The following is a 27,285-nucleotide window of genomic DNA, read 5'->3' as shown; positions in this document are numbered from 1 at the left end:
ATAATTAAAATAACGATCCTATAATAAATCGTTCAGAGAAAATATTGTAACATGCAGCAGCTTCGCATAAATTGATTTAGTAACTGGAATAATCTAATTACCTACAGTAGACCATTAGTAGTACACCACTGGGGCAACACCAAATCTACCAAGATTAATTTAAACAATATATTTGTTCATATTGAAAAAATTTTAAGACTGACTTTTTTTTATTAGTGTAGCCCTTTTTGAAACATTATCTCATTTGTAAAGCTTTAACATATAAAGTTTAAAAATACAAACACTTTTGGCAAGAAGAAAATTAAATGCACAAACCTAAAATTTTACCAAGAATTAATCAACTTGTATGGAGTGAGACTGCACAAAAAAAATCTGTGGTTGTATACAATTTATTTACACAGAACAATCATCACACAGGCTAAAACATTCACAGTGAGTGCCTGAAAATCATCCCAGTTTATGCTGATCAGCAACAGAGGTAGAAACGAGTTATGGGTTCATATAAACACTATTTACAAAATCAGTTCCTTCTTAAACACATCAAATGAAAGCACAGCCCTAAATATTACAAGTATCTATTTATAATGTAGTGCTTAAAATGCCCTTGTTTAGTTGCCGTGCTGCAGTTAGATTCCGAGGTCTATAGTCAGGTGCTGGAATAAAAAGTTACATATTGTCTTTAAGTTCAGCCAAGGCTTGAAGAGGCAGTGTTCACTTTGTAGGCTGTAGTACTCTGTAAAAAAATGTTCTCTCTCTCTTTCTCTCTCTCTCTGCACCCATTCCCTACTGCGACATCCATGTTTCACTGCTGTGCTCGGACGTCACCGCTGTCTGCACCCCAGGGCACTGCCATGACTCTGTGTTCGTAGGCAAAACATTCAGACTGGTCAGGACCTCCTGCGCCGTCTTTCCCAGCATGCCCTGCACATCACAGACAAAGCGGTAGACGTAGCGTTTACCCGCTGTCTTGTGGATGATGTTCTTGTGGTAATAGTAACGCAAGCCCCGGCTCAACTTCTCGTAGTTCATCTTTGGTTTGTTCTTGCACTGGCCCCAGCGCTTCGCCACCTGTGGGATCAACAAAAACCACTTTGAGTTGAACGTTGGTGCATTTATACCTCAGAAAAACACTGCATAAACCTCCATGTAGCAGTGGAAGAAATACTCAGATCCTTTACTTAGGTAACAGCACAAATATGATGTGTAAAAATACTCTAGCACAATTGAAAGCCCTGCTTAAATCCTATTTGAGTAAAGCTAAATGTACTGTTAGTATCAAAAGTAAGACTATTCATTCTATAGCTGGTCGAAGAGGAAGTAGTTTTAACCACTTTATATATAGTTCATTAGATCAGCACAGTGGTACCCAATCTAAGGACGATGAGATGCTCGCCATTTCTCTCTGAAATGTAGGGGACTAGAATTTTAAAATAGCCTAAATGGAAATACTCAAAGTACCAAAACATTGTACTTAAACACAGAATTTAAGCAAATGTATTTAGTTACTTTCCACTACTACACTGTAGTAATCTGTGGCCGCCCTAGGCCAAACAAGATATTTCCTTACCTCTGTGGGGTCGGACATCTTAAATTCCCAGCCGTCACCAGTCCAGGAGATGAAGGTACGACAGGCAGAGTCCAGAAGAAGCTCCAGTAAAAACTGCCACAGCTGGATTGGACCAGAACCTGAAAGAATAAGTGAATAAAGACATTGTTTAATTTGCGTACAGAAGGTAAATATGTTTATTAACCAGTAATAATCAGTGGTGGAAAAAACAGATCCTTTTACTTAGGTTAAAGTAGTGTAAAAATACTCCATTACAAGTAGATGTCCTGTATAAAAATTCCTATTATAGACGTATTATCAGGAAAAAAACATCTGTTTAATAAACAGCCCCTGTGAGTGTTATACTTTTATTGTATACACACACCGGCCACATTTTTAGGTACACCTATACAATTGCATGCAATTCAGTGCAATGCTTCCGCCTTAACATCTGTTTATGAAGCTCAAAATGTTTCATTTTATGGTAAAATTGTCCTAAATGTAAAAATTCAATTACATGTTTATTATTGAGGTCACAGTTAAAGGTGGCGTTGTACTGGACTACATTATATTCAGAGGTGTTCCTAATATTCAGACCTTCTCATGTATGTAGCTGGTGAAGACAAAATTACAGATACACCTCTAATTTTGCTCTTCCCTTCAGTTTACATGAATGATTACAACATTACACTGCAGGTTAATGCCTTATTACATACAAAATCTCAAATCTTTATCATCATGCACTTCTTAACTCCAACTGGGATTTGATTATAATTTATCTAAACTTGTATTGACTTCTTATCCTATAAAGACATAAGAGATTATTCTAACCTGGATAAGCTGACATTCCCGTCATTGCCCCCTCTGGTCTCTGGGGGGCTGTGTTTTTACGCTTGGCCACACGAGGGCAGTACTGCTCTGAGGACTGAGGGCTGGGGTTTGAGGGGCAGGAGGGAGCTGGTGGGTGCTGTAGAGCAGCTGTGAAGGTGGGAGATGGGTATTCAGGCCAGAAGGATGAAGACTGCCTCTGTCCCTCAGAGTCATAGTAGCTCTGGTCTGCCTCACCTGGAGCAAAGAGGAATTACACACTGAGCTGCAACATCAGACCACTGGGAGACTGTTTTAATATGCATTAGTGAAATTAGTTACTTTGTAATGCGTTTGAGTCTTTCCCAGTCAGAAAGGGGCTGTGGCTGCCCTCCATGGCTGGGCTGAACTGTCCGTTCTGGTGCACAAGGCTGTGGTATGTCTGAGGAGACTCCTGGTATCCAGGGTGTGATTGGTCAATCAGGCCATCTGCTCATAAAAACATTAGTCACAAAATCAAATTCCTTAAAAAAAGCTACTTTACATACAGCATGAGTAGATTACATAGTTAGGGGCTCACCATGTGGGTATGAGGCCCACCAGTTGAACTCTGGGTACGAGTCCAGGTTGAAGAAGGCAGCGTCACTGGCACTCACTGAGGGAAAAATGAGCAAATATGAGATAAAGAGTCATATCTTGTTGGTGATTTTGATTTAGCAACCATAAGAGTATGCTGTTTTGTATTCTGAGGTTTCACCTTTGGTGTCATAAGAATGAGGAGCTTTTGGTGGGAGTGGGTAGCTGCTTTCTGCTGGAAACTGCTGCTGTCCAGGTGCTTTACTGTCTAACAGAAAACACAGATCTTCACCAGGGTAGTCTGGAGGAGGAGGAGGAGGATAGGGAGGAGGAGGAGGACGGCGTGAGTGAGTGATGATGCAGGCAGGCTAGAGGCACAGTTCATGCTCACAGAAGACCATACCAGTAGGTTTGTCCTACATGCATGGTTACGTTTTCCAACAAACCTTTCCCCCACCACCACTGGACAGCTGTTGGTTTCAGCATGATATGAAATTTCACTTGCAGTGACTTTCTTTAAATACACCGAACCATTTTCCACCTGATTTAATTACTTTTTGGCTGTTACCATCATGTGGTAGTTCAGCTGTGAGAGGCCAGTTCTAAAAACCCTTCGCTTTTGATGCATTTAGGTGCTATGGAGAAAGTCAGACATTTGAGACACGAGAGTCAGTTGCTGCACAACAACATTTTTAAACACAATCTTTTTAGGGTGTCCATGTTTGATTACATTTTTAGTTTGATTTTCTTACAAAAAACAAAACTTGAGTGAACTGATTTTTTTTAACAGCGTGGTCTCAAATACTGAATATTGAAACATCACAGAATCTTTTTAACCAGCTGCTGCTCATGGCTAAATTACAAGAAAAAACTTTTTTACAGCATTTTGAGCAAGTTTCAAGTCCATGCAAATTGATTTTTTTTGTTATACTGAAGTAATCTGAAACCAGAGGCTGCCTTAAAGGTGGGAATTTGATGTAAATATTGGTATGGTCCTTTAAGTAGGGAAGTTAATGAGCACTGCAGAAAAGTCAAGAGGAAGATATGAAGCATTTCAGACTCAACAGTTTTTCAGCGGACTCCAGAAAAAGCCATTTGTTTACTGTCGAATCAGCACCAGGCACTCAAGCCTAAACTCAATGGATGGAAGCCGCTATGAGAAGGAAACAAGTGAGGGAGGGGGAGGAAGAGAGAGAGGAGGAAATGCTGGTGGAGGGGGAGTGTGACAGAGTAGTGATGGAGGGATGGGCAGGGGGGGACTCTAAATCTGTTGGAGGGGGAAGTCTGGAGGAAAGGATTAGGGAGGACAGAGAGGGGAGTGAAGTGTGGAGGGTGTCTTTATCCTGGCCACCCTGTTTCTTTCTGCTTTTGCCTTCCTCAGCTCATTCAACTTACACACACACACACACACACACACACACACACACGCAGCAGCAGCACCCTGTTATCCTGACGCTGGCCCTGTTTGAACGAGAACCCCTGGTGTCAAGGTCTCATTGAGAAAGCTCTGACAGACGCGATGATACCATTTGCAAAACCATTTCCTCTGTTCTTCAGCTGCTCAGGTTCAGAGGAAACAGATTGCACAACATAAAAAAAACAAAACTTTCATCCTCTCTGCCTGGGCTACTCATCATTCAGCGTTTAAAGTCCATCATGATGTTTGACTTGTGATGGAGCAATATCATGGAGTTATTCTCTGAACTCACCATAAGATGCAAAGTCAAATCCAGCCGGCACTTCCTGTGTCCTGAAGTCTTCTGCGTAGTATCCAGTCTGGCAAATCTCCATCTGTGTTCAAAGAGGCATGTGATTACAGCTGTCATCATTAACTGACAATTTTGATTAACTGCTTAAATGAACAACAAAAAATGTTCTTTAACCAGCTTCTCAAATGTGAATATTTGCTTGTTTTTCACTATTTTCTGCCATTTTATAATGGAACAATCAATTATTAGAGAAAATAGCTGTCACACAAATGAAAATAACTGTTGGCTGCAGGTTTACAGCTCTCATGCTATGGAATAATAATAATAATAATAAGGGTTTCCTGAGTGTTCATCACTTTACATATAAAAGAAGTTGAGGCCTAATTTACAGCAACTGAGCTCATCATAAACAGCCCAGGTCTTAAAGCAGATTTCTAAATGAGTCACTCTACAAAAGCAGAACCACAAAATAAAGGATAGAGATTATTTTTAGTGGTGCACATTTCCAACAAATATGATTAATCAAATTTTGTAGACCCGAATGATATGAAATAAAGCAGAGACTTCTGGGGTCCCTAGGGGTCTGGGGCCCCTGGACAGTTGGCAATAACCATTGAGAAAAAAAGATGACAAGCCTTCTACTAAATATTTGTTTGTAACCAAAAAAATATTTTTACAGTCACAAGAGTATAAGTGTAACTTAGAAAAACATTGAGCCAATTCTAACTACTGATATAGGCTACTGTAATCATTGTTACCAAATGTCAAATAAAGAAAAAGCCCATCAGATTTTCCAGATCTCCATGTGATTGGCTTACTTGTTTGCCAACCCAACATTCACCCGTATTCTATGTGATACGTTATTTAAGATTAGCTTACCTATGCTACAGTCATGGCTTGGATGCTATGAATGAAGGACATGATTTCCTAAATCTATTTCTTCATCCTCAAATAGACCTAAGAAAAACATTTCATAAAAGTGAAAACTCACCTTTATCTTCGAGTCTTTGCTGTCTGTGGTTCTGTCCCCAGGTTTGATGATAGTGTCCCAGTACATCTCTTTTTCCTTCTCTCTGTGTATTTGTCGCTCTTTCCCACTTTTACAGGCTTCCGTACAACCGAGTAGTCAGTGTGCGCTCGGACCGGTCCCGTTATAACCGCAGCGGAGAGGTGGGAGGGGCGCGTGCCCGCTCTGCGTCGTGACCAACAGCTCTGACATTTGTTTAACGTGACGTCAAATGTCCGTTCCCCCCCCCGCCCAAAGCAACTAAACATCCATTCATAAAACACTCCCTGACACTACACTGCACCGACAAAGTCACAACAAGGGCATATCATTTGTAATAAAAAAAATATTGAGGAAAAAGCAACAAACCGACTGTGCGCTGGGGTTGTGTTTCAGCCAGTGGCAGGAAAGTTGCAGGGATGGAGAAAAGAATGGATTCCACTAAATATCAGCTAATTCTGGGTGCAAATGTCAAGACTGGCTCTACAACCGGCCAGTGATCCAAAGCCAACCTCAAACTACCAGGAGCCATCATGAACAGAACCACAAGCTGAGGTTTCCAGGCCAGCTGTCACATTCCCCTGACGTGGACATGATTGAAAATCTGTGGGTAGATCCTAAACCTGCTGCTTAGACAGTCTAAGAACATCTCTGGAGAAATCTGCAGGAGGAGTGGGTGAAGATTCATAAATGGAGAATAGAAAGACAAACGTGTTTACAAGCTGAGATATCTGCTGATTGACCTGGTGAACAACCTTTTGCACATGTCACAATTGCTATTTATTTCATTCATTTCTTTATTGAACTAAACGGTTAAATTTAAAGGTCCGTTTGCTTCAGGAGTTTCACTTCAAAGGTTTATAAAGTTGCCTAATTTTCCACGTAGGCCAAACCTTTGCATCCAACTGAAACACACCATAAGATAATAAATACATACCTATTACCACAGTCACAAGTATTATGTGGGTAATGTGGATTAATCCTGCCCCACACAGCACAACATTGTCACCGACTTACTACTGAATCCCACTGTCTACGATGTGAGTCCAACAGATTCAACTATATTTTGAAGTTAATTTATCAGGGTCATTGCTCAATCACCAAAAACAAAACTGTAAATGAGGTTTTTTTTGCATTTGTTGTCCCTCCACAGATGCGTAAATGGCAGAGAACAGGCGAACACTGAAATTAAAGGACTAAACAGCAGATTAATGGATAATGAAAATATGTAAGTGCAGCCCTACATTCACTTTCGCACTGGTTTCTGCTTTTTGATACAGCAAAACCGTTAACTGATTGAGTAAATAATTAGTTGCAGCCCTAAAAACAACATAACTAATAAAATCAGTATAAAACACCATGGGTGAGCTCCAGGCCAAACCCGCAGGCACCGACAGGCTCTTCGTGGTGGTGCTTTTCACGCCATGGGCTAAAGCCCAAGTACAATTAAAATAACTCCACATTTGTAGGTCTATTGAGGATGAACTACAAAGGCACAACTGCAGGAATGTTGATTTTATGTTTGAATAATTGGCCGTAGAAACAACAAGCAGCGTATTTTTATTCCATCGCTGAATGGCTTTAACATGCTTGAGAGCTGCGGTCATTGTCTGACAGGCGGGACTGAATAACTGAGCCTGGGTGGGGACGAAGTGCAGGCTTTTGAAATCAGAGCATTGCCAGTTGGTTTTTTTAATGAGGTGGGAGGAAGAAAAAAAAATCTCTGTATCTTTGGAAACCATTCGACAAAACAATGGCCCGTAAAAAGCACAGAAGTAGTCGCCGAAGAAAGTCTGAAATCACGGCGTGAGTGGCTGCAGCAGATAAGGCCGAGCCCAGGGCCTTGTGTAAACAAACATCTCTGCTATTCTCCTCCGACAGGGAGGAAAACACACACACACACACACACACACACACACACACACACAGAGGGTCAACTCCATCTGGAAAAGTGCAGCCAGGGTGAAATCGTGCGCGTCGGTGAGTCGTGATTGGGAACCCCACCTCAAGACAAGGACACAACGGGCTAAAGTTACACAACACAAAGTGACTAAGAAGCGTCTGCAGTGAACTATCAGCTCAGGAATCCGCCTCGGACAATCAGACAGTGGGTCAGCTAAACAGATGGCACCGAATCCGCCACAAATAGGTTTTGATTGCACTTGGGACGACGTGTCCTTTAATGCGTTAAACATAACGATCTCAGTTGATTTAAAGCTTTTATAAGTCTAATTTTCAGCACCTAAATCATACCTGTGCTCCCTTGTTTATTTCTTTTTCAAACCAAAGAGCTGTGTTCTTGCGTTTCCTTTAAAAAATCATTCAGTGCTTTTAATCTTTAAATATTGTCAACTCTTACCAAAGTATGAGTGACAGGCAAAAATAATGATGAGAGCAACATGGTTTTACTTTTTGTATAATCTGTTTGCATTAAATCTCCCAGTGGACCATTTTAAAACTGTAGGATGTTCAGTCCTAAAGGGTTTAGCTTTTTATTTTAATAATTAGATGGCTCCTGTCAGCGTTAATACTGTATATTAACCATACATCAAGCAGCATTTGACGCCAATTTAGTTAATTTTACATTGTGTTTTCACAATGCACTGAATTTCATCTGTTCAATGTGGATTTTGTATCTAATAACTTCACTAAGTTAAATTTAGTCAAGTTAAAAACTACAATATTTCAATCTGACATGAAGTGGAGCAATATGACATATGAAGAAACTCAAGAAGTAGCCAACAATGACCTCAAACCTGTATTGAAGTGCAGTACTTCAGTAAATGTAGTTACTTTGCAGCACTGTTTAGTTATGGAAGAGTTTAAAGAGGTTATTTTTATTTTTGTTCAGAATTGTTTTACTCGAAGCACACTGCATAATAATCTGAGGAACGATAGGATATTCGATAATGTACTGGCTGACTTTCTACATATACACAAAACACAGGCAAATGTTTTTACTCATTCCATCCAGGCCTGGTCTTTTTAGGACTCCAGAAGAAGCTGCATCAACACTCATAAAGTGCCTCAGGCGATGTCACCTGAGTCAGCATCAGCTAGGGCCGAAGACTACAAGTTTGAAACAGAAAAATCTGTAACGTTAGAATGAAGTGAGCCTCTGCAGCCCACTCCCCACCTCCATTACAGCACAACACACCTGTTTCTCCAGCCAACCTGTCAGGTCCAGTACCATCACAGCTAAGTGGTATAAAGAGATGATACAGCTGGTTCTGCATCCATTTCAATAGATGTTAGAGGACAGTAAAATCACAAACAAACTCAAAAACTGTTTTTATCCAAAAGCTATAGTTGTACTAAATGCCATTAAGACCTGAATTTATAGATGTGAAATATGAATTATGTGCAATAAGACAGACCAGCGTTGAATGTCTTACTCATGGATTTGTGATTTAATGCCGTTTTAGTATCTTACTTTTCTTTTATAGATCATTCACAAATAGGGAGTGCATTCACTTTTGTTGTACAATGACAAATATATCTGATTTATGCATTGTTAAGCATAAAAGACTCTAAATAAACTGTGACTGCAAACTCCCACTGAAATCATGATATCCACAGTTAAGTGACTGAACACTGTCCAGTAAAATAAAACACTGATTGGTGCTTTGTTATTAGTGCTATATGGATTTTTCACCCCATTCAACTGCATGTATCCCTCCTCTTTGCATCTCGTGAAATAAAACCTTTTCACACCTGCTTGTCAGAACTAAGGACTCTCTCACTTTATCTGGTCAGCTGATCCCCATACATTGAATAAAGGAGGTATTAATGAATTCTGACTTTAGGTTATACTAAAACACCTGTAAACAATCTGGTACCTGGCCATTCAGCCACTTATACCCTCGACATGTCATTAAGGCACAAAGACAAATCTTGTAATTTTTAAAAATGTAGTTAAACCCCCTGTCAAGGACAAGCCATCTCAGACAAACCATGAAAGCAATTTTTGTTCTGACACTTCAGGGGCACTCGGTAGGCGGTGGCCCCTTTCATTTTCACTGTGGTTTATTGCAAAACACTAAAGATCAGTGTCAAAAACTGAAAGTTTATCTGCTCTGACTTCTCATGGTGCGCCCTTAAATATGAGTTTACGCACTAAACACACACACAAGAGCTTTTGTTTTGCATTTAGAATGTTGGTTTCATGAGAAACGACTTCACGCTTGTCAAGAGTGACTTCACTTCCCAATTTAGAGAGCGAGAGAGAGAGAGAGAGAGCGAGAGAGAGGGGAAAAAACTGCCATCCGGTTATGGTCTGTGAGCAAAAATTGTAACTGCAATGGTTTGCGCCATAGCACCAATGCTCCCGTGCATGAATTGAAGTGAGATTAGAAGGCTAAATTAACTGTCACATCTACAAAAAGACTAAATGCCAAAGATTGCGAGACTGCTGCAATGGACTGTACGATAAAGGTAGGTGTTTGATTTGTTTTTAACGCTGCTGATGGTGGTGAACATGACAGGCGGCCACCCACACCAGCCCTGAGTCTGCTGAGCGAGTGATGCGAACTCCCCACTCTTTCGTTCTTGTACAAAATTTCCTCTTCCTTCCCGTTCGTGGTTGTATGTCGGCTCTATAATAACACAACTAACCACTACATCTTTACACTCAGATAAAAAGACTAATTGGTGGCCGGTTAGGCGCGTAAAAGAGGAGCTCCAAACGCACGGGTTTGCTTTTTCCCCGAATTGCTGCTTTAATCGAACTCATCTCGCACTATGCACGGAACGGCAAGACACCAAAAATAACGGGTGGAGAGCGCAATTACTGAGCACTTAGCAGACTGGCTAGCCTATTGGTTACTTTAAAGAAGAATAAGTCAGTAAAGGAATACAGAACTTTGTTGGCGTGCACAAGGCAGGTGTTCCTGAAGGCGCCATGGATGAATTTGGATACAATGCGAGTCGCTTCAAAGAGCAGGAGGATCCGTTTCCATCAGATGACTGGTATTTCACGTTTCATACTATTACAGCGACACCACAATCCCGTTAAATGTTTCTGTATCTTGTCTGCGAAGAAAGGCAGAAACAAAGGCTTCACGTCAGGAATTCAAACCAAGACGCACATTTTAATCAAATTCACAAAGAAAAGTGATTGTTGCGTAATGAAGGAAATGCAAACTTTTATCTGCTGATGTTTGCCACAAACACAGGAATTTGTTTTTACCAATGCGAGTTTAATATGCAACATTCGTCCTGTAGGCCTTTATTTTTTATTATTGCAATAAAACATCCCTGCAACCTTTTAACTAAATTTCTCCTAATATCGACCAAATGTTAAATGTCTCTCAAAAATGCTTTATTATTATAACAAATAACGATATTTCAGCCAGCATTAATGTCTTATTAGGCCTTTTGTAAAACTAGAATAAAGGCATTTATAGGCCTTGGTAGAGGGACAAATATAGTATTCACTGTTCAGTTTACAAGAAATATATTTAGGCCCATGTTGATGCCTGTTGGACACTAAAATGCCCACCACCGACTTGCATTATTTTCGCCATGACACAAAGAAAACGAGGTTTGGAGATGTTGAAAATAAATTTAGTTTGTCCTTTAAAATACGTTTTTATTTCACGTTTAAGATGGATGCTGTTTAGATAGGCTAGAGGAGTTTTCGCAGCTAAAACGTACTTATTATTCACATAATTCTCTTGAACTCAGCAGCAGATTGGGTATTTTAGGTTATTTTGGGTTATAATTTATAGCTGCAAACGGGAGCTCTTGTCAGGTGTCGTTATCTGAACTCAGCAGGCTTCCTGTCTCAAACCCCAGACTTTCCGTACACATTTCCGCTCCCTGGACCAGAAAGAAATGGTCAAAAAGGGAGCAAAGCATCGCCAGAAACAAACGCACTGGTAAAACTGAAGCGTCGCCATGTTTAACTCTACGTTGTCCGCTCGACACAGGCCGGGAAGTGAAGGAGAAACAGGCCTGGCTCCGTGTGCGCGGCCTACAGAGACCTGCGCGCTCTCAGGCCTCGAACTGTGAAAACCACATCGTTGTTTGTGCAGCAGAAACGCAGCTGCTCAAGCCTTTGCAAAATCAGCTTGCCTTAACTTTTACTTCTGCTTTCTCCCACTTGCCTCAGACATGGCGACGACAAGGGCTGTGACTTTGCACAACTTGATCCCCGACCTGTTACTGTAGGCTGCACCTTATTTTGTGACAATGTTGGTTTAATTCTTTTAAATATCCTCCCACACACGGAGCTGCATCAGTTTGTCACAGTATACCTCAAGTAACAGGCTTTCTGCAGTAGAGCAAAGTGTAAACATGAGCGCAGTGAAAAATTATTCCTAAACACAATACACACAAATGTTCTTTACCATTTTTAGAAGATGTAGTATTCTAAATCCTGTGTGAGTGGTAACCAAAAACGGCATGAATGCAATGAGGATTATTTATTTATCAGGGATGTTAACTGTTCCAAGATATGTCACTTTGTTAGCTTCTTGTGCACATTTAGTTGGTAACCACAGCCTTGGCCGAAGTCTGCGGCACTGGTTCATAACCTTTTTGGTTTATAATCAACCAAAACATCCCTTTAAGCTAAGTCTTCTTGGCTAACCCTAGTCACAAGTTGCATGTGCTATGTCCACTTACTGTGACTAGTTCATTCAAAAAGTATTTGTATAGCCTACTTTTTATTTACTTAGAGGTATAAAATAATCCATTAACAAGAAAAAAAAGCAAAAAAAAAAAAAAAAAAAAAAGTTGATCTCAACAAAAATAAAAAGCTTCTCAATCATACCAATCATTTCAGATTTATCCCACAACCCCCAAGAGGTGGGATTTTAAGGTAGGTTACTAGTACATCTTAAATGGTTAGTCAGTTCATCACTTTATAAGCTGACATCAAATTTGCCAATATTCCAGAATCAATTAGTCATTTAAATCACTTTCAAACCAAAATGTCAACATTTGATGGTTCCAGCTTCTCAGATGTGAGTGTGCTGATTTTCCTCATCTTACATGATAATAAAACAGATTTTTTTGGGGGGGTGGGGGTGGGGGTTCAACTTTTGGTTAGAAAAAACTAAACATCTGATGATGTCACCTTGGCCTCCAGAAGATTTTCCACATCCATCCGTCACCGTTTGACATTTTCAAATCAAATGTTCAGCTGAGAAAATAATCAGTAAATTAATCAATAATGAAAATAATCCTTAGCATCCAGAGCAAAATGTATTATCCAGTTTAATTAAAACTGAGAGCCTCTGTCTTTAAAACATTACCAACACCTTCCACGTCTGGTTCATAACATGACTAATCCCTAATATTATCTCATTCAGGCTGATGTAATACTCTTTTAATAATCTACCAAAAGTGATTTCAACATGTTAGAAACATGATTGGAGCTGGAGTCAAACATGGCGGTATTGTACGGAGATTGTGCCTTTGCCTGCAATAAAACTGTGAATCCAAAATATATATTTTTTTAAAGACTTAAGAAGTATGATCATCCGTGTTGTAAACAAGCCCTTGGTTTGGGCAAGACCTGCATGATGCAACCCGCAAAGCTGCTGACATGAAGCCACGTCAAAATGTTTCCATGCAAGACTTCATGTTTGTGCTCTCTCTACAAGTGAAGAGGCTCAAAGTGTTTACTATTAAACTAAACACAACCAGTGTAAATTTTAGGACATCGAGGCACAAGGTAGCGCCAACCTCAAGAAGGTCATGTTTTCAGAAGCAGTTTTGTGTCACTGAGCAACAGCAGGCTGAACACATTGAACAGGAAGTCAGTTGTGGCATTAGCGGTTCATACCGCATTTTGGTATATTTGTATGAGTGTGCAGAGGAGAGAGAGAGAGAGAGAGAGAGAGAGAGTGTGCACAAAGGGAAGATAAAGAAAGATAAAGAGCAGGAGTTTGTGTTTGAGAGCGTCAGCTTTTCACTGAATGTACAAAGCTGAAAACTGAACGTGATCAGCAGCTGTGAGTCACAATAATAATAGTTTTGAGTGCTGATCACAGACAAAAAGTAGAAAATCCTCTTTAACCGCTATCATGCATGAGAATTTGCTGCTGACAGCCTGTACAACGCAGTTTCAGGCAACTGTTTCACTTCTGCAGAGTTCAGGGCCTCTGTTGGCACCCAGTGTGTGAGAGGATGACTGGAGGAAAGAGGACAACACAACCGAAGCAATCAGCTGAAGAAGAAAACAGAGCTTGCAGTCAAAAACAAGCTGAGCACAGTGTGAAGTCCTGCTCAACACATGAAAAATGGTTTTTAATAAACATATTGTAGCTTGTAGTTAATATACCTATTCAGATCTCCATCACCTAAAGTTGACACTAACTTCATTTATAGCCCTAAACTAATAATTTGTTTTTATTCATCTACATTGTTCTACATTTAAAGGGGAAGTCCACTCAATTTTACACATCAAAGAGCAGGAGTCCTACTGCAGTCAGGGAAACAGTTGTTAAAAAGTCTTTTCTGGCTTCAGATGGAGCTGCAACAAATCTGATTAACTGCCTCAAGTGACATCACTGGAGTCAGTATCGAATGAGTCAAGACTACAAGTTTGAAAATGAGAACACTTGGGGAGACCTAAGCAGCCTGATCCTCATCTCTGCTCGAGCCTCAAGGCTCCAATACCCCAATAATCAGGTGCTACTACTGTAAAATAGCATAACTGAATTTCCAAATGTACTGCTGGCGGTCAGTTTGCATTATGGGTAAAGAAGTGGCTAGATTTTGACAAAGAAGAAAAATGCATGGAGTACAAACTGGTCCTGGCTCAGCTGCATAGCACACTGTTGATAGGAGCACCAGGCTTTTTATATCATGCATATTCAAATCTTAACTTATCAGAACTTTTTTAAACACATTAACAAAACATTAATTATCAGAACATACTTGAAGTGAAATCAAAATGTAGACTTAGAACTGACATGTTTAGCTGACGCTACTTCAAAAAAGGGTGCACTACTACAGAGCAGCAAAGGCTCCATGCTGCAGCAGCAGCAGTTTGCTGGAATCCCACACACTGCAGACTTCAGTATCAGTTTCTCTGCAGCCTCGAGGAAATGCCAACTGTGTGCCATGCATTAGGATGCGGTTAACAATGCTCATGCAACAATTGTGCTAAAAAAGACCAAAGAGTAAAAAAAAATAATAATAATAAAGAAAAACAATGCGAGGTCGGCACTTCAATCAAAGCTGTACTCTTCTTGTTGTGCAGTGAGCCCAACCCCCTCTCCTCCCCCTGATTACAGGTCTTTAGGATTGTTTTCTAGCTTAAAAATGACCCACATTTTTTCACTGCGCCCCCCTCCTCTACCATTTCCTCTCCCTTGGCCTATGCCAAAAGGTTCCTCTGCACATGGCGGCCAGGTTTCCTGTAGGCCACTGAAAAAGCACAGCACTGACGTACAAGACCCAAAGACAATGCACAACTCCTCTAAACAAACACGCACATGCACTCACTGCTGTGGTCACATCACACATGCACACGTTTAATTCGAGCGGCAGACAGAACAACAGGTCCCGTGTTTGCTCTCCCAAGTGCGTGGGATGTAAGTGACATCTTAGGAGGTTCTGGGGCCTCGTTGAAGGTGCTGAACACAGGAAGACGGACCTAAATCTTGATTAGACTCCACCTTGAGCTAACACCCCTCCCCACGCAACCCCAATCCTAACGACAAAATAAAACTGTGGTTAAAGTTACTGATGTTCTTTAAAGATTAGGCAGCTCACTTTCCAATTCACTCCAGAGTGCTTTTCGTAGTGGTCTGACACAATATAATGCAACCATACATTATGCCTCTTTGTATGTTATATTGTTGGTGTCTTTTCTATATATGCTATATTGTCTGCATTTATTCTCTGATGGTGTGAGGTACTTCAGTCAACAAGGTTTTCTAGAAGTTCTATATAAATAAATTCTGATTTGACGTTTTCACGGGAGACTACACTGATTTTTTAAGCATTTAAACATCAATGTGACTAGAAGTTGAACTCTTGACAGAGCTAGGAAAGACATGACGTAGAGGAAAAAAAAAACTCTCAAAATCTAAAGTAAAAGTCAAAATACCTCTAAGCATGTACAGAGGACAGGCCGAATTCAAAGAAAGCAGTTTTAACAATAAAAATAGCATTTGAATAACAAGATATTAATTTTACTTTTTTATAATCATTTCTCAGAGTTAGTCTTCACATTTCAGGAATGATTTTTTAAAAGTTTCAAGCTAATTATCCAAAGTTGGCGAAAAACTCTTTTAGCCTTAAAGAATTGTGTATGTTCATTTTTGTTGATATGATTTTAGGTACTATTAATTTGTCTGCATTCCTCTGCAAACTAAGGTTAATAATTTTGTTAACTCACAGCTTCATAAGGGACAGCACTGGTGTCATGTACTAAGTTCTCTTCTCCACCAACAATTTAAATAAAATAAAAAAAGCCAATTGCCACCACTGAAGAAAAACTAAAATATTTTGATTTCAACATTCAGATCAATCTTCAGTCTTTACACTGTGTTTTAACCCCTACAGCGCTGACAGCTTGTGAAGTTTTACCTCTGTTCATATCTAATGAAGCCTCTTAGGTGGAATAAAGTCTGTTTGTGAAAGTTTCCACAGGTTGTGACCTGGCACATTAATGGCACACACTGACCGCTGCCGCTCTGTTTGACAGGAAGCGCTGTCCGTGGTGAGTGAGGATCAGCCCATATACGAGCCAGCCTACCCTGCGGCCCCAGCCATGCATATGAAGGCTGAGATGATGTCGCCCAGCGAGTTCAGCCAGGCCTCCGAGCAGAGTCCCGAGCCCACTGAGCCAGAGTGGGTGGGGTCAGCGGCACAAAACCCTGGGAAAAGGAGCGAACACGTCAATGGAACCAGGTGAGTCAGGAGCAGCTGGGCCACAGGGGAGCACGGGTTCCCAAATTATCTGACTGTACCTTTGTTACAGTCCATGTCAATGATAAGGGTTTTTCCAGACCCTAAAAATATGTTTATTGTTCACTTACCAAATATAATTATGTCATTATTAATCACCACTGATGGGTGAATAATTTTATATTGGTACTTTTGCCTAAGTAAAGGACCCGAGTGCTTCTTCCATCATTGCTACATAGGAGGTTTTATTCAGAGATTAACTCAGGTATAACCACACCTAAATACAGCTCTAAATGGATTTTAAACTGAGTGAACATAGTCTGGTAGCAACTAATCTAAATAGTAATTTGTGTGGGCAAACCACTTTAATTTAGTGACGCATAAAGCAAACACTTTATATAGCTAGGCTAATTTCAAACCTCCTACCAGCCTACGCTTTATAAGACACTTCACAAGACGCTTCACTGGAATAGTGTTGCTTGGGACTACATTTATATCTTGTCAGCTAAAGATATTTGCAAACACTGCAAGAGGAAATGCACTTGCACCCTGCTGAAACTGAAATCTATGGTCAGTTGCCAATGATTAATAACCACAGTAATTCATTATTTGAAAAGATAGTTGTGACAGCTGCATAAATGAAGTGGACTCACTCTGATGAACATTTACAAGCTTTGTAAGACATTAAAAGATTGAAGCAGTCCTCGGCTCCTTACAAAATGCTTCCTCTCTGTTCATTTTAGCCGTGAATCCCCTGTCGACTGCAGTGTCACCAAACGCTCCAGACACATGAGCAACGACGGGGCCCCGATGCCATACCAGGCCTCATACCCGGAGCCGCGTGTCAGTCCCCAGACCACCACCCCGCCTAGCAATGCCACAGAGGAGAAGAGGGTCATCGTGCCTGCAGGTGAGCCGACTCGTTCACGAGTTGGTAGCAGTAGCAGAAAGTAACCAAGTACATTTAGTCAAGTACACTGCAATTTTGAGCCATTTGTACTTTGAGTATTTTCATTTTCTGCTACTTCATACTTTGACTTCACTAAATTTTAGAGGCAAATATTTTTACTTGACTACATTTACTTGATAACTAGTTACTTTTAGAATCAGATTAATAAATATAAAATACAGCATCATCAATGGTGTTTTTGAACTCCAGTGAACAATTCACAAGCTTCCAGCAGTACCAATACATATAAGCTAGTTAAAACTGGTTCCCCCTTTCAAGCTGCAACGTTTAGTTATGTACACAATAATTATAATCCAATAATATGATATACATATTTATGTTTTTCTATATAATGAGTGCTTCACTTCAATGAGTACTTTTAAGCATGTTTTGATGCCAATACCATTGTACAGAGTATCTTAATACTGTGGTATTGCTTGTTTTACTTACGTAAGGGTACTTCCTCCATCACTCACACCAGACTGTCCCCATCACAAGAAAGTTTCCCAAGAACTAGCACACAATGGGCTTGTGCAATATTAGTAGCTGAATCAGGGCACAGTGCTTGTGCATCACACCCTTCTTCTGCAAACTCCTGCAGAAATCACCTGCTTGAACATTACATCAGGGTCATTTAAGGCTGAAGCCCAAAGTGTAACTTTAGTACATAAAACTGTGACATTAACAAGACAGAGAACAAGCAGGAATAGATGTGGGATGAGCCAGAGTGGACATTTTCATGTTTAAATTGCCCCGCTTCCCTTTTCAACCCGGACTTGACACCATTAGTGAAAAGAGGATTTTCATAAGCCCAGACATTCATCTGCAATGATTCTCAGAGGATGAACGGCCATAGTTTTCCAAATGGGAAAAAAAATAAAAACAACAATGAATTGATGCTACCAACAAGCACCAACTGTGTATCCAAAGCCTGACATTTCTTATTCCTTTAGATCCCCAGCTATGCTGCTGCACTGCCTGGCATGTCCCTTCATTACAATGATCATGGACACTGTAGTTTATTTTATCTCATAGATGCCATTCTGCTGCTGTAAATAATATTGATCTGCAGCAGAAAATAAGCCCCAGCAAATTCTGTATTTAATCCTGAGTAACACTTGCTAAAAACTACAGCCCCCAGCTGTAGTTATTATACTATTATAAAAGAATAACTATTTGTGACACTCTTTTAAACATTTACATCTTAGGTAGGAACAAATGGGCTTTGGTTTAAGTTGATAAAGATTTGCTGACAATATCAAATATATAGACTCATGTTTAAAAGATAGGAGACTGCTCTGTCAGATAAATTTGAACAATCAAACGTGATAGATGTGTTAATGTTTCACAGACAGTGAAAGTAAAATTTGTCCAAAAGGTCTCCCAAATAATGCCACAGTTGGCAAAGTTAAAAAGCTTTTATTTGCACAAGGCACCTGTGTGTTTCAGCTGAGCAAACCATGGAGCTGAGCCACCTCATATTCGATCTAAACATCTTGTTGAACGTTCATCCTGAAAGAGTCAGCTGTCAGCTAAATAAAGGCAGTGGATTTCCCTGTTTATCTGCAGAGGAATACCACCGACCTGGAGGAAACATGGTGATGTGTCATTACTATCCAAGTGGTCATATGGTTAAGGCTTAGACAACCAGCTATTTGAATGAATCACAGGTCCAGTTACCCAAAAGCTAAACTGATGACATATCTTCTGTTCTCCATCTTGCACAGTTCCCATGCTAAAACTTATTAAATGAGTAGTTCAAAGCAGCATTTTTCAGTGAGTCAATGTCTGGAGGGACACCACTTCAGAGAAGTGGATGATTTAAAATTCAGCTTGGTCAAATCCAACAATCTTCGGCACTGAGTCACCACTGCAGAGTTATTCTGCTTTATAATACACGGATATTGTATCACAGTAACGTGTTAAACAAGCACAATCAGGACTTGAGGGTGTGGTGGCCTCTGTTCACGACAAAGCCCCCTGACCAATATTACGGGCAATTCACAGCACACAGTCATTGTCTTCTACTGGAAATGGGCTTACATTCCTGAATTAGACTGGTGAGTTATTTTAATACTGTACCAAGATATTAAGACCATATTTAACCTAAAATTAACAGTTAAAATGTTAGAGTCGTGGGATAAAAAAAAAGATACAAATCAAGAGAAAGAAGCACAGTAACTACAACAGTCATGTCCACAAGTTTTTTTTATTTTATTTTTTTTTTAAACGAAGAGCCAAGTACATGTTCAGTCATAACATGATTAGGCAAAGTAACATAGTACCTTAAATTTAGCATCTCCTCTAATAAAGAGGAATCTAAAAAGCATGCAAATGTCAATCCTAAAATTTCTAGTTATTTATAATTTACTAAGATTATATTTCCCTAATTCTTAACTAATTGCTGAGCTGCATTAACATAACCATAAAACATGTCAGATGAACTTTATTGCTATGATATTATCTAATTAAACAAATAAAAACACCTATTGAAATGCATCTCCTTACAACAAATGTGCAAAATTTTATGTAAAACTATCTATAAATAAATGTTTAATGCAGTCAGCTGTGTACCACCACATTACACATGCAACAAATACCCTTCATACACCCAAAATAAAACCTTAAACTAGGGCTGCAACTAAGCATTATTTTCATTATTGAGTAATCTGCTGGATTATTTTATGTATGGTTATTATTTAAATGTAAATTTAAAACCAGAAATATACATGACAAAAAAAAGGTAGCAAACACGGGACCTGTTTTGACTGATTTCAAGTTGGACAAAACCACAAAGCGGTTACACTCACACTACCATCCATTTTACAATCGGTATCAAAATCACAAGTGTCACAGCTAATATTCATATCTAAACAGTTTCTGGTGTTAATCAGCTCCTTCATGTGCAACAAACAAATTCCTGTATAACCACAAACTACTCACAGTTTTCAGTGGGTTAGGACTGTAGATATTGGACCTCAAAACTACTAGAGATGTCAAGAGTTAGATGGGAAAATATCATGCTTGTGTATTAACGTCTTAAACTTAAGCTAAGCACAGAGAAAATGTGCCTAACACTGCACATACATCATTCTGCTTGGTGACGCTCAGACATCCACGTGAAGTAACTAATGAGCCAAACACTGAGTGTAGGATTAAGAATCTGCACAGGAAATCTATTATGCAAATGCTACTAGTTTGACCACAGTCATTTCTGATCATTTCTGTATGACTACCTTCTACAACTTCCTGTTTGTGACTTTTTAAACCAACAAAGCCAGTATAGCATTTCTCTGTCTACAAGTTCAGATAGTAGGTGCAAACTCCAACCAGCTACAAGATAATTCACAGTCCTATAACAAAGTGAGACACCATGAAGCCAGGGTCTTTCATGATCATTACTTTACATCTCTCCTCCCTTCACCCTCTGATGCCAGATCCCGAGGTCTGGACACAGGACCATGTGCGACAGTGGCTGGACTGGGCAATCAAGGAGTACGTCCTGGAGGAGGTGGACGTCATGCTCTTTCAGCCATTGGATGGCAAGGCCCTGTGCAAGATGACCAAGGATGACATGATGCGTCTCACTTCGGCCTACAACGCAGACATCTTGCTCTCGCACCTCAATTACCTCCGGCAGAGTAAGGCTGAGACATCTCCCTCTCTAGTCGATAGCATTGTTTGGTTCTCATTGCCTCTCAGAGTTTGACATTGTAAATGTTTGTCATTGTTCTGTGGCACTAACCTCAATGAGGATGTGGACAAAATAACTGAAACACCTTGCAATACCTCTGTGGCCTTTTTTTTTAGCAATAAAAAAAAAAAAAAAAGATAATCTTGGCTCTGTCTGGTCCTGCTTTGCTTCAGGTAGCCCGACGTTCTCGTACTCAACTCCCACCAACAACACACCTCCACAACAACCCAGACTACAGGTGAAAGCAGGTGAGATCTTCTTTTCATCCTCTCTAAAACTTTCATTAAAAATGCCATAAAAACCTGTTTTCTCAGCGAGCTTCTTGCTGTAGCAATGGGCTCCTATATGAACAGTACTAGGATACAGTATACAACTACTCTGGTTATTTCACTTAAATGCTCCAAATCAGGGATAAGCAACATTTAAATCAAGATCTGATGACAGTTGAGACTGTTTGCCTACATTTCCAGCACTGGTAATGAAGCCTGATCAAACCAGGAAGCAGTTTCGATGAGTTTGTTAATTGTACAACTTTTTATAACAAAGAATGTCTCTAAACTTTAATTATGATTCTGTCTTATTCAGTCACAGCGGTGTTCTTTTCTCTTCTACACTTTACCAATACAGTCCCAGTTTAGACAGGATGTGAGGGTGAGAGTGCTGTGAAATGAGACAAGTTTGAGGGTGATTCTTAAAAATGGCTAAAATGAGGTCACCACAAAATTGTACAGCAGAAATAAAGTTGTGAGCTTGTCACATGCGATGGCGTTTGTGGTTGGAATTTTATAAATGTATTTTAATAAAATGTAATGAGACTTCAATGTAAACATGCAAAGAAATACACAGTATTTTCCAGGCACTTTGCATTCAGGATTATTATTCAATATAAAGCAAAAAAAAAAAAGTCACACCTAAAACCAAGCACATTTACTACTTTGTTACCGCACTTAAACATCTTATGCTACTTCAAGCCTCTGCTCCACTATATGCTCATGTTTGTCCTCAGTTAACAGATTTTCCCTCTAAACATCTTATACAGTTACATCAGAATAACTGTTCCAAGGCCCAAAGAGGTAAAACCATCTATTATTAATTTAAACAAAAAAGCAATGTTTATAGAAGTCCAAAATATTAATACAAATTTAATTATGTAAAAGGAGTGAAAACTGTGGTTGTGAGGACAAGTGAGGGAAATGTCTAGATGCAATATCACCACTATCTGAGACCAATGTACAGTATTTCTCATTTTGAACCAATTTAACAAGGATTCAAAATAAATGGAATCTTTTGAAAAGGATTAACACAATTTAAAAGTTTATTTCATAGTTTGTCAAAGTCATCATCAGTGAGCCTTGGGCAACCATGACCTTGTCGTAGGTTCACCGTTTGTCCTTCCTTAGACCAGTGTTGGTACTAACCACTGCAGACCGATAACACGCAACAAGACCCGACACTTCACCTGTCAGTGGTCATAAAGTTATGGCTGACAGGTGTAAATCAGAACAGTGGTCGTCTTGTTTCCCCACCTCACTGACTACCTCACAAAGCCTAGTGTGCATTTATCATGTGATACTGTAGAGGGGCCTGACCGCTGGAATAAACCACCTAACTGTATATAAAGTCATTAAAACCAACTCCACTGACACGTGATAACAGTAAAATGCTGATTCTACATTGATGAGTCAGCATTAACCATAATATACAAGTCACTGGGACCATTTTGGTAGAACACACCTATATTTAGCAGGTAATACTTGTAAAGGGTGATTTTAAGATTGTTGTATACTTTTACTCAAATAAAGGATCAGCGTACTTCTTCCAACATTGGTTATATATAAGATGTAACAGACCAAGAAGTGGGGAAAACTCATTTTCACTCCATTACAATTTACAACTTTACTCAGCATTATTCAAATACCATTTCCCTTTAGTTGTATTTCGAAGTCTGAGCGTGTCTGGGTATGAATTAAAACCTCAGAATTCAGGGTCACAAAAAAAAAAAAAAACTACTTGAATGATTTATGGATTTAAGAATAATGTGTTGAGTTTCAGAACAGTCTTGTACAGTTTCAAGAGTCTAAAAGGTTCAGTGGCACAGCTTTGGCCTCAGTTGACAAAAAACTTGAGTCCAAAACTCAACAGCCAGTTTCAGACAGGAAACAGCTGCACCGGCACAGGAAATGTGGGGTATGGGTCCGGCTCCTGGGACAATTCACAATTTTGTGGCGACAGGGGTGGCCTAAACAAAAGAACGCTCACTGAAGAAACCACGGGTCGTCTTTAGAACTCCAAACGCTTAGCTTGGTCTCAATTTACTGACTTCCACCGTGGTACAGCTCACATCTCCCAGTGTCAACTTCAAGGCCTTTTTATGCCATGTTCCTGCGAGTGTCTCATCTCGTCCTTTTTTATTTTGTGTGTGCAGAGAGCAGTTTTGATGAGATCAGCCGCAGAAACAGTTGGCCGACAAACACCATGACTGCCATGTCTAAAGGTATGACAACTAAAACTGACACCGATATGAAACTGATGATCATGATGCATTTTTTTTCCATGCATGAACAACTGCTGGCTTTGTATATAAATAGACTGAATTCAAATCTAGGCCACAACTGATGATCAAACAAATTCACCTATGTATTTTTTTTACCTCCCTTTTGGATTTTTAGGTTCTTCCATGGAGCACCAACACAGCACAAGAGTTACAGAGCCTGTTTCAAGAATTGTGCAAGGTATGAAGACCACTAGTACCAAATATCATGTTTAATCCCTTGAACTTTTAAGCAGAGGCCTCAGTACAAACATTGTGCTGGGGAGGATGCTAAAACCTCAAAATCGCTATGCTTCTGGAGCTATTTAAAACTAGACCAAGAGTCTACATGCTAACAAGTGGAATGCTAACATGTTCACAATGGCAATGCTACATTAACCTGCTGATGCCAAGTAGGTGTATTTTGTATACTTTAGAGTGTCAGCATGCCAACATTTGCTAACTAGCAAAGTACAGCTGAGGCTGATGGGAATGTCATTAGTTTTTAGTAGAATTGACCAAATCTTGACCTGATGCTGCCCTTAGATGAAAGGCTAAACTAAGTTGTTACAGTACATCTTGAGGGGGAAATAAATACCTGTACCAATTTCCATGACAATCTGATCAAAGGCTGTAGTGCTGTGTCACTCAGAACCACACAAGTCAGCCTCATGGGGGCACCACAGGAAAACTCCGAGTTATTAAAACCATCCTCTGGTGACCATAAATGTCTTTACAAAATTTCATGGCAATTCTTCAAACAGCTGTTGAGATATCTCAGCGGGTGGCCGACTGACCTGCGTTACCATTCCTAGAGCCATGCTGCTAAACATAATGCACAATAAGCCTTTGAAACGTTCTTTTGATGTCATAGTCTGATAACCAGCCTTAATACCAATTCTGCTTTATGACATTCATGTAACCTGACATTGTATTCATGTTAGTTGATTTCTTGTTTTGACCTAATATCCATGTGTATCAAGTGACAGATTTAGCCGATCTGTCTGTCAGTGAGCCCAACATCAGAGATGTGGGCTGTGATTTCAATATTTCACTCCATAAAAATGAGTACTTTGTCCAAGTACTAGAACAGAGACTTGTAATGAATACAATGTCAAATGTGTTTTATTTAATCTTGAAGAAATTTGAGATTAAATTTGGGAGAAGTGTGAACATTAAGGCTTGGGCTTAATTGGCATCTGCAACAGGGATTACATAAAAATAATGCTTTTTCTTCTTTTCAGACCCATATCAGACATTAGGGCCCATTAGCAGTCGACTAGCCAACCCAGGTAAGAATCTAAACCACAAGATAAACCAACAAAACTGACACAAATGAGGCCTTTACACTGTCTGCTTTGGCATCACAAGAGAAATGCAAACAAGGGCTGGCTCACGTGCACACACTACTTTTCAAAATAAGTGGACATCAAGCAACACCTGTTGTGTCAGCAGAACTGCATCACGCTCACTTACACCAGGATGAAATCTGGCTTCCCTCTCACCAAAATGACTGTTTGCCTGCTGTTTCCTCACAGAAAGCCAAGCCCTCAGCTCACCCAAGAACCGAACAGGCAAACAAAGTCCATACAAGCTCCCTGACCCCAGCGCTCACAGGCCTGTGGGTAGGTTGTCTGTCACTTCCTCCAAGTCACACAGTGAAAAGGTCACATTTGGAAAATGGAATAAAAAATAATAATAAATCAAGCATGTTGACTTAATGTGTTAAGCAGTACAGCCACATCAAAACTCCAGTGTACTTTGTCAAAAGAAAAAAAAAAAATCAAGGAGCTGTCCAAGGTCCTGGAATAACTAGATGTGGAGAGGTTTTTTCCCCTTTATTCAAAACATTATTGTTAATTTTAAGGTCTACTTGGTACTCGTTCCTTCATATTTACATCTTGCAAAATGTTTCTGTATTAACAAGTCAAAGAATAAAGATTCTTCAACACATTTCACACAGCTACTACTGGTAATTGTGTACATTTTATGCCTAGTTTTGTCAGTTCTCAATTCTTAAATGCCTCCTTATCATTTCTCTTCCCAGGTTCAGGGCAGATCCAGCTGTGGCAGTTCCTGCTGGAGCTGCTGTCAGACAGCAACAACGCTGCCATCATCACCTGGGAAGGCACCAACGGTGAGTTCAAGATGACTGACCCTGATGAGGTGGCCAAGCGCTGGGGCGAGCGCAAAAGCAAGCCCAACATGAACTATGACAAGCTGAGCCGTGCTCTGCGCTACTACTATGACAAGAACATCATGACTAAGGTGCATGGCAAGCGCTACGCCTACAAATTTGACTTCCAAGGCATCTCGCAGGCACACCAGAATCATGCGGCGGAAAGTGGGATTGTTAAGTACCAGACTGAGATGTCTTACGTCCAGCCTTACCACAGCCACCAGCCTAAAATGAACTTCATGGGTGGCCATCCTCCGCCTATGCCCGTCTCCCCCGGCAACTTTTTCGGTCCTCCGACTACATACTGGAACTCCCCCAGCAGCCCCATCTACTCTGGCTCAGCCATGACCAGACATCCTGCCACTCACTCCCACCTGAGTTCGTACTACTGAGGACTATACCTTTCACACTCGGAAGGGATAACATGGGAGATGAACCCAAGTGTGCTACACTCCATTCAGGATGTACCTGAGCCAAACCCCGCCTAAAACTAAGGTGATATGATGCTGCGAATTTATAAGGGCATTACAATACCATCATTGTCAAGATACTTCAAGACTTCACAAATCATGAGGGTAAATTAACTCCGTCATGAATAGATTGGTATTCTACTCTGCTGAGATCTTTCTGAATATACTGATGACAATATATTAATGGTTTTTCAGATTTTAATGGAACCAGCAGTGTCTGTGCAGCAGCATACTGTGTGTGTAGCATAATGGTCTTCTCTTTTCCCTTCATAGGTCAAAAACGCAAGTATTACATTAAATGACCTGACATTTGTAAAAGAGAAATTGTACAGAATGACTGCCATGTAGCAATAAAGCATACTCATTATGTAAAGCTAATAAATCATGCTTATAGATGAAAATGGACTCCTGTATCATTTACAGATTCTGTACAGAAGCATTGTCTTTTTGTTAATTGACACGATGCTTTACAAGTCTATTCTTTTTGTGGGATAGATGGTTATTCAGTTCATGCTGAGAGTTAGATACTATGCCACTCTCACACCTGTCTGCTCAATATGGCGCTACAGCTGATTAGTTTAGCCTTGCACAACGACACAGCTTCTGACCGTGCAGAGTAATAAAACCCACCAAACAGCACCTACTGTGAATCTTACTAATATATGAAATCTTGTTGGTTTAGTCTGTGTAACACACTGGTTTATGCCAATTTAACTGGCTGACTGGAGCTTCACAGTATATTAAAGGATTAGATAGGAGTGGTAATGATCATCTCATCTTCACTAGAAATCAAATAACTTGCTTCCAAAAATGTTGAACTATTTCTTTAACAAAACAACTGATACAGATTCAATGTGGCAAGTGACAAATACAGGTAGTATCAAATTGCAGTTTGTACCAATAACAATTTTGGTGAACACATAACCTCCAGATTATCGATTTGAGCTCAT

At 39.9% G+C, this 27,285-nt stretch overlaps 2 protein-coding genes across 5 annotated transcripts; one reads left to right on the top strand and one right to left on the bottom strand.

Annotated features, from left to right (window-relative positions):
* Positions 1-688: 688 nt before the first annotated feature.
* Positions 689-5,795, bottom strand: etsrp (ETS1-related protein). Of its 2 annotated transcripts, none has more exons than XM_020588603.1 (8): positions 5,630-5,795; positions 4,639-4,720; positions 3,111-3,230; positions 2,934-3,008; positions 2,696-2,842; positions 2,378-2,611; positions 1,568-1,686; positions 689-1,068 (listed from the first exon to the last, which is right to left on the bottom strand). In XM_020588603.1, the coding sequence occupies exons 1-8, from the start codon at positions 5,693-5,695 to the stop codon at positions 784-786; spliced, it is 1,128 nt and encodes a 375-aa protein (XP_020444259.1). In that variant the 5' UTR covers positions 5,696-5,795; the 3' UTR covers positions 689-783. The 2 variants fall into 2 exon arrangements, with proteins under 2 accessions (XP_020444259.1, XP_020444260.1); XM_020588604.1 differs by having other exon boundaries at positions 3,111-3,197; positions 5,630-5,794.
* Positions 5,796-9,901: 4,106 nt separating this feature from the next.
* On the top strand, positions 9,902-26,736 carry fli1rs (Fli-1 proto-oncogene, ETS transcription factor-related sequence). 3 transcript variants are annotated; one of them, XM_020588608.1, is made up of 10 exons: positions 9,902-10,078; positions 16,311-16,516; positions 17,257-17,423; positions 20,900-21,103; positions 21,330-21,404; positions 23,582-23,650; positions 23,826-23,888; positions 24,931-24,978; positions 25,225-25,311; positions 25,734-26,736. In XM_020588608.1, exons 1-10 carry the CDS (start codon positions 10,061-10,063, stop codon positions 26,255-26,257), a joined length of 1,461 nt encoding a protein of 486 aa, XP_020444264.1. In that variant the 5' UTR covers positions 9,902-10,060; the 3' UTR covers positions 26,258-26,736. The 3 variants fall into 3 exon arrangements, with proteins under 3 accessions (XP_020444264.1, XP_020444266.1, XP_020444265.1); XM_020588609.1 differs by lacking the exon at positions 9,902-10,078 and adding an exon at positions 10,216-10,612; XM_020588610.1 differs by lacking the exon at positions 25,225-25,311.
* Positions 26,737-27,285: the final 549 nt, after the last annotated feature.

This window comes from Monopterus albus, unplaced genomic scaffold, assembly GCF_001952655.1.
Source record: "Monopterus albus unplaced genomic scaffold, M_albus_1.0 scaffold572.1, whole genome shotgun sequence".
In the NCBI taxonomy this organism is placed as follows: domain Eukaryota; kingdom Metazoa; phylum Chordata; class Actinopteri; order Synbranchiformes; family Synbranchidae; genus Monopterus; species Monopterus albus.
The sequence above is the reverse complement of the archived record's forward strand: the minus strand, read 5'-3'. Positions and strand labels throughout refer to the sequence as shown.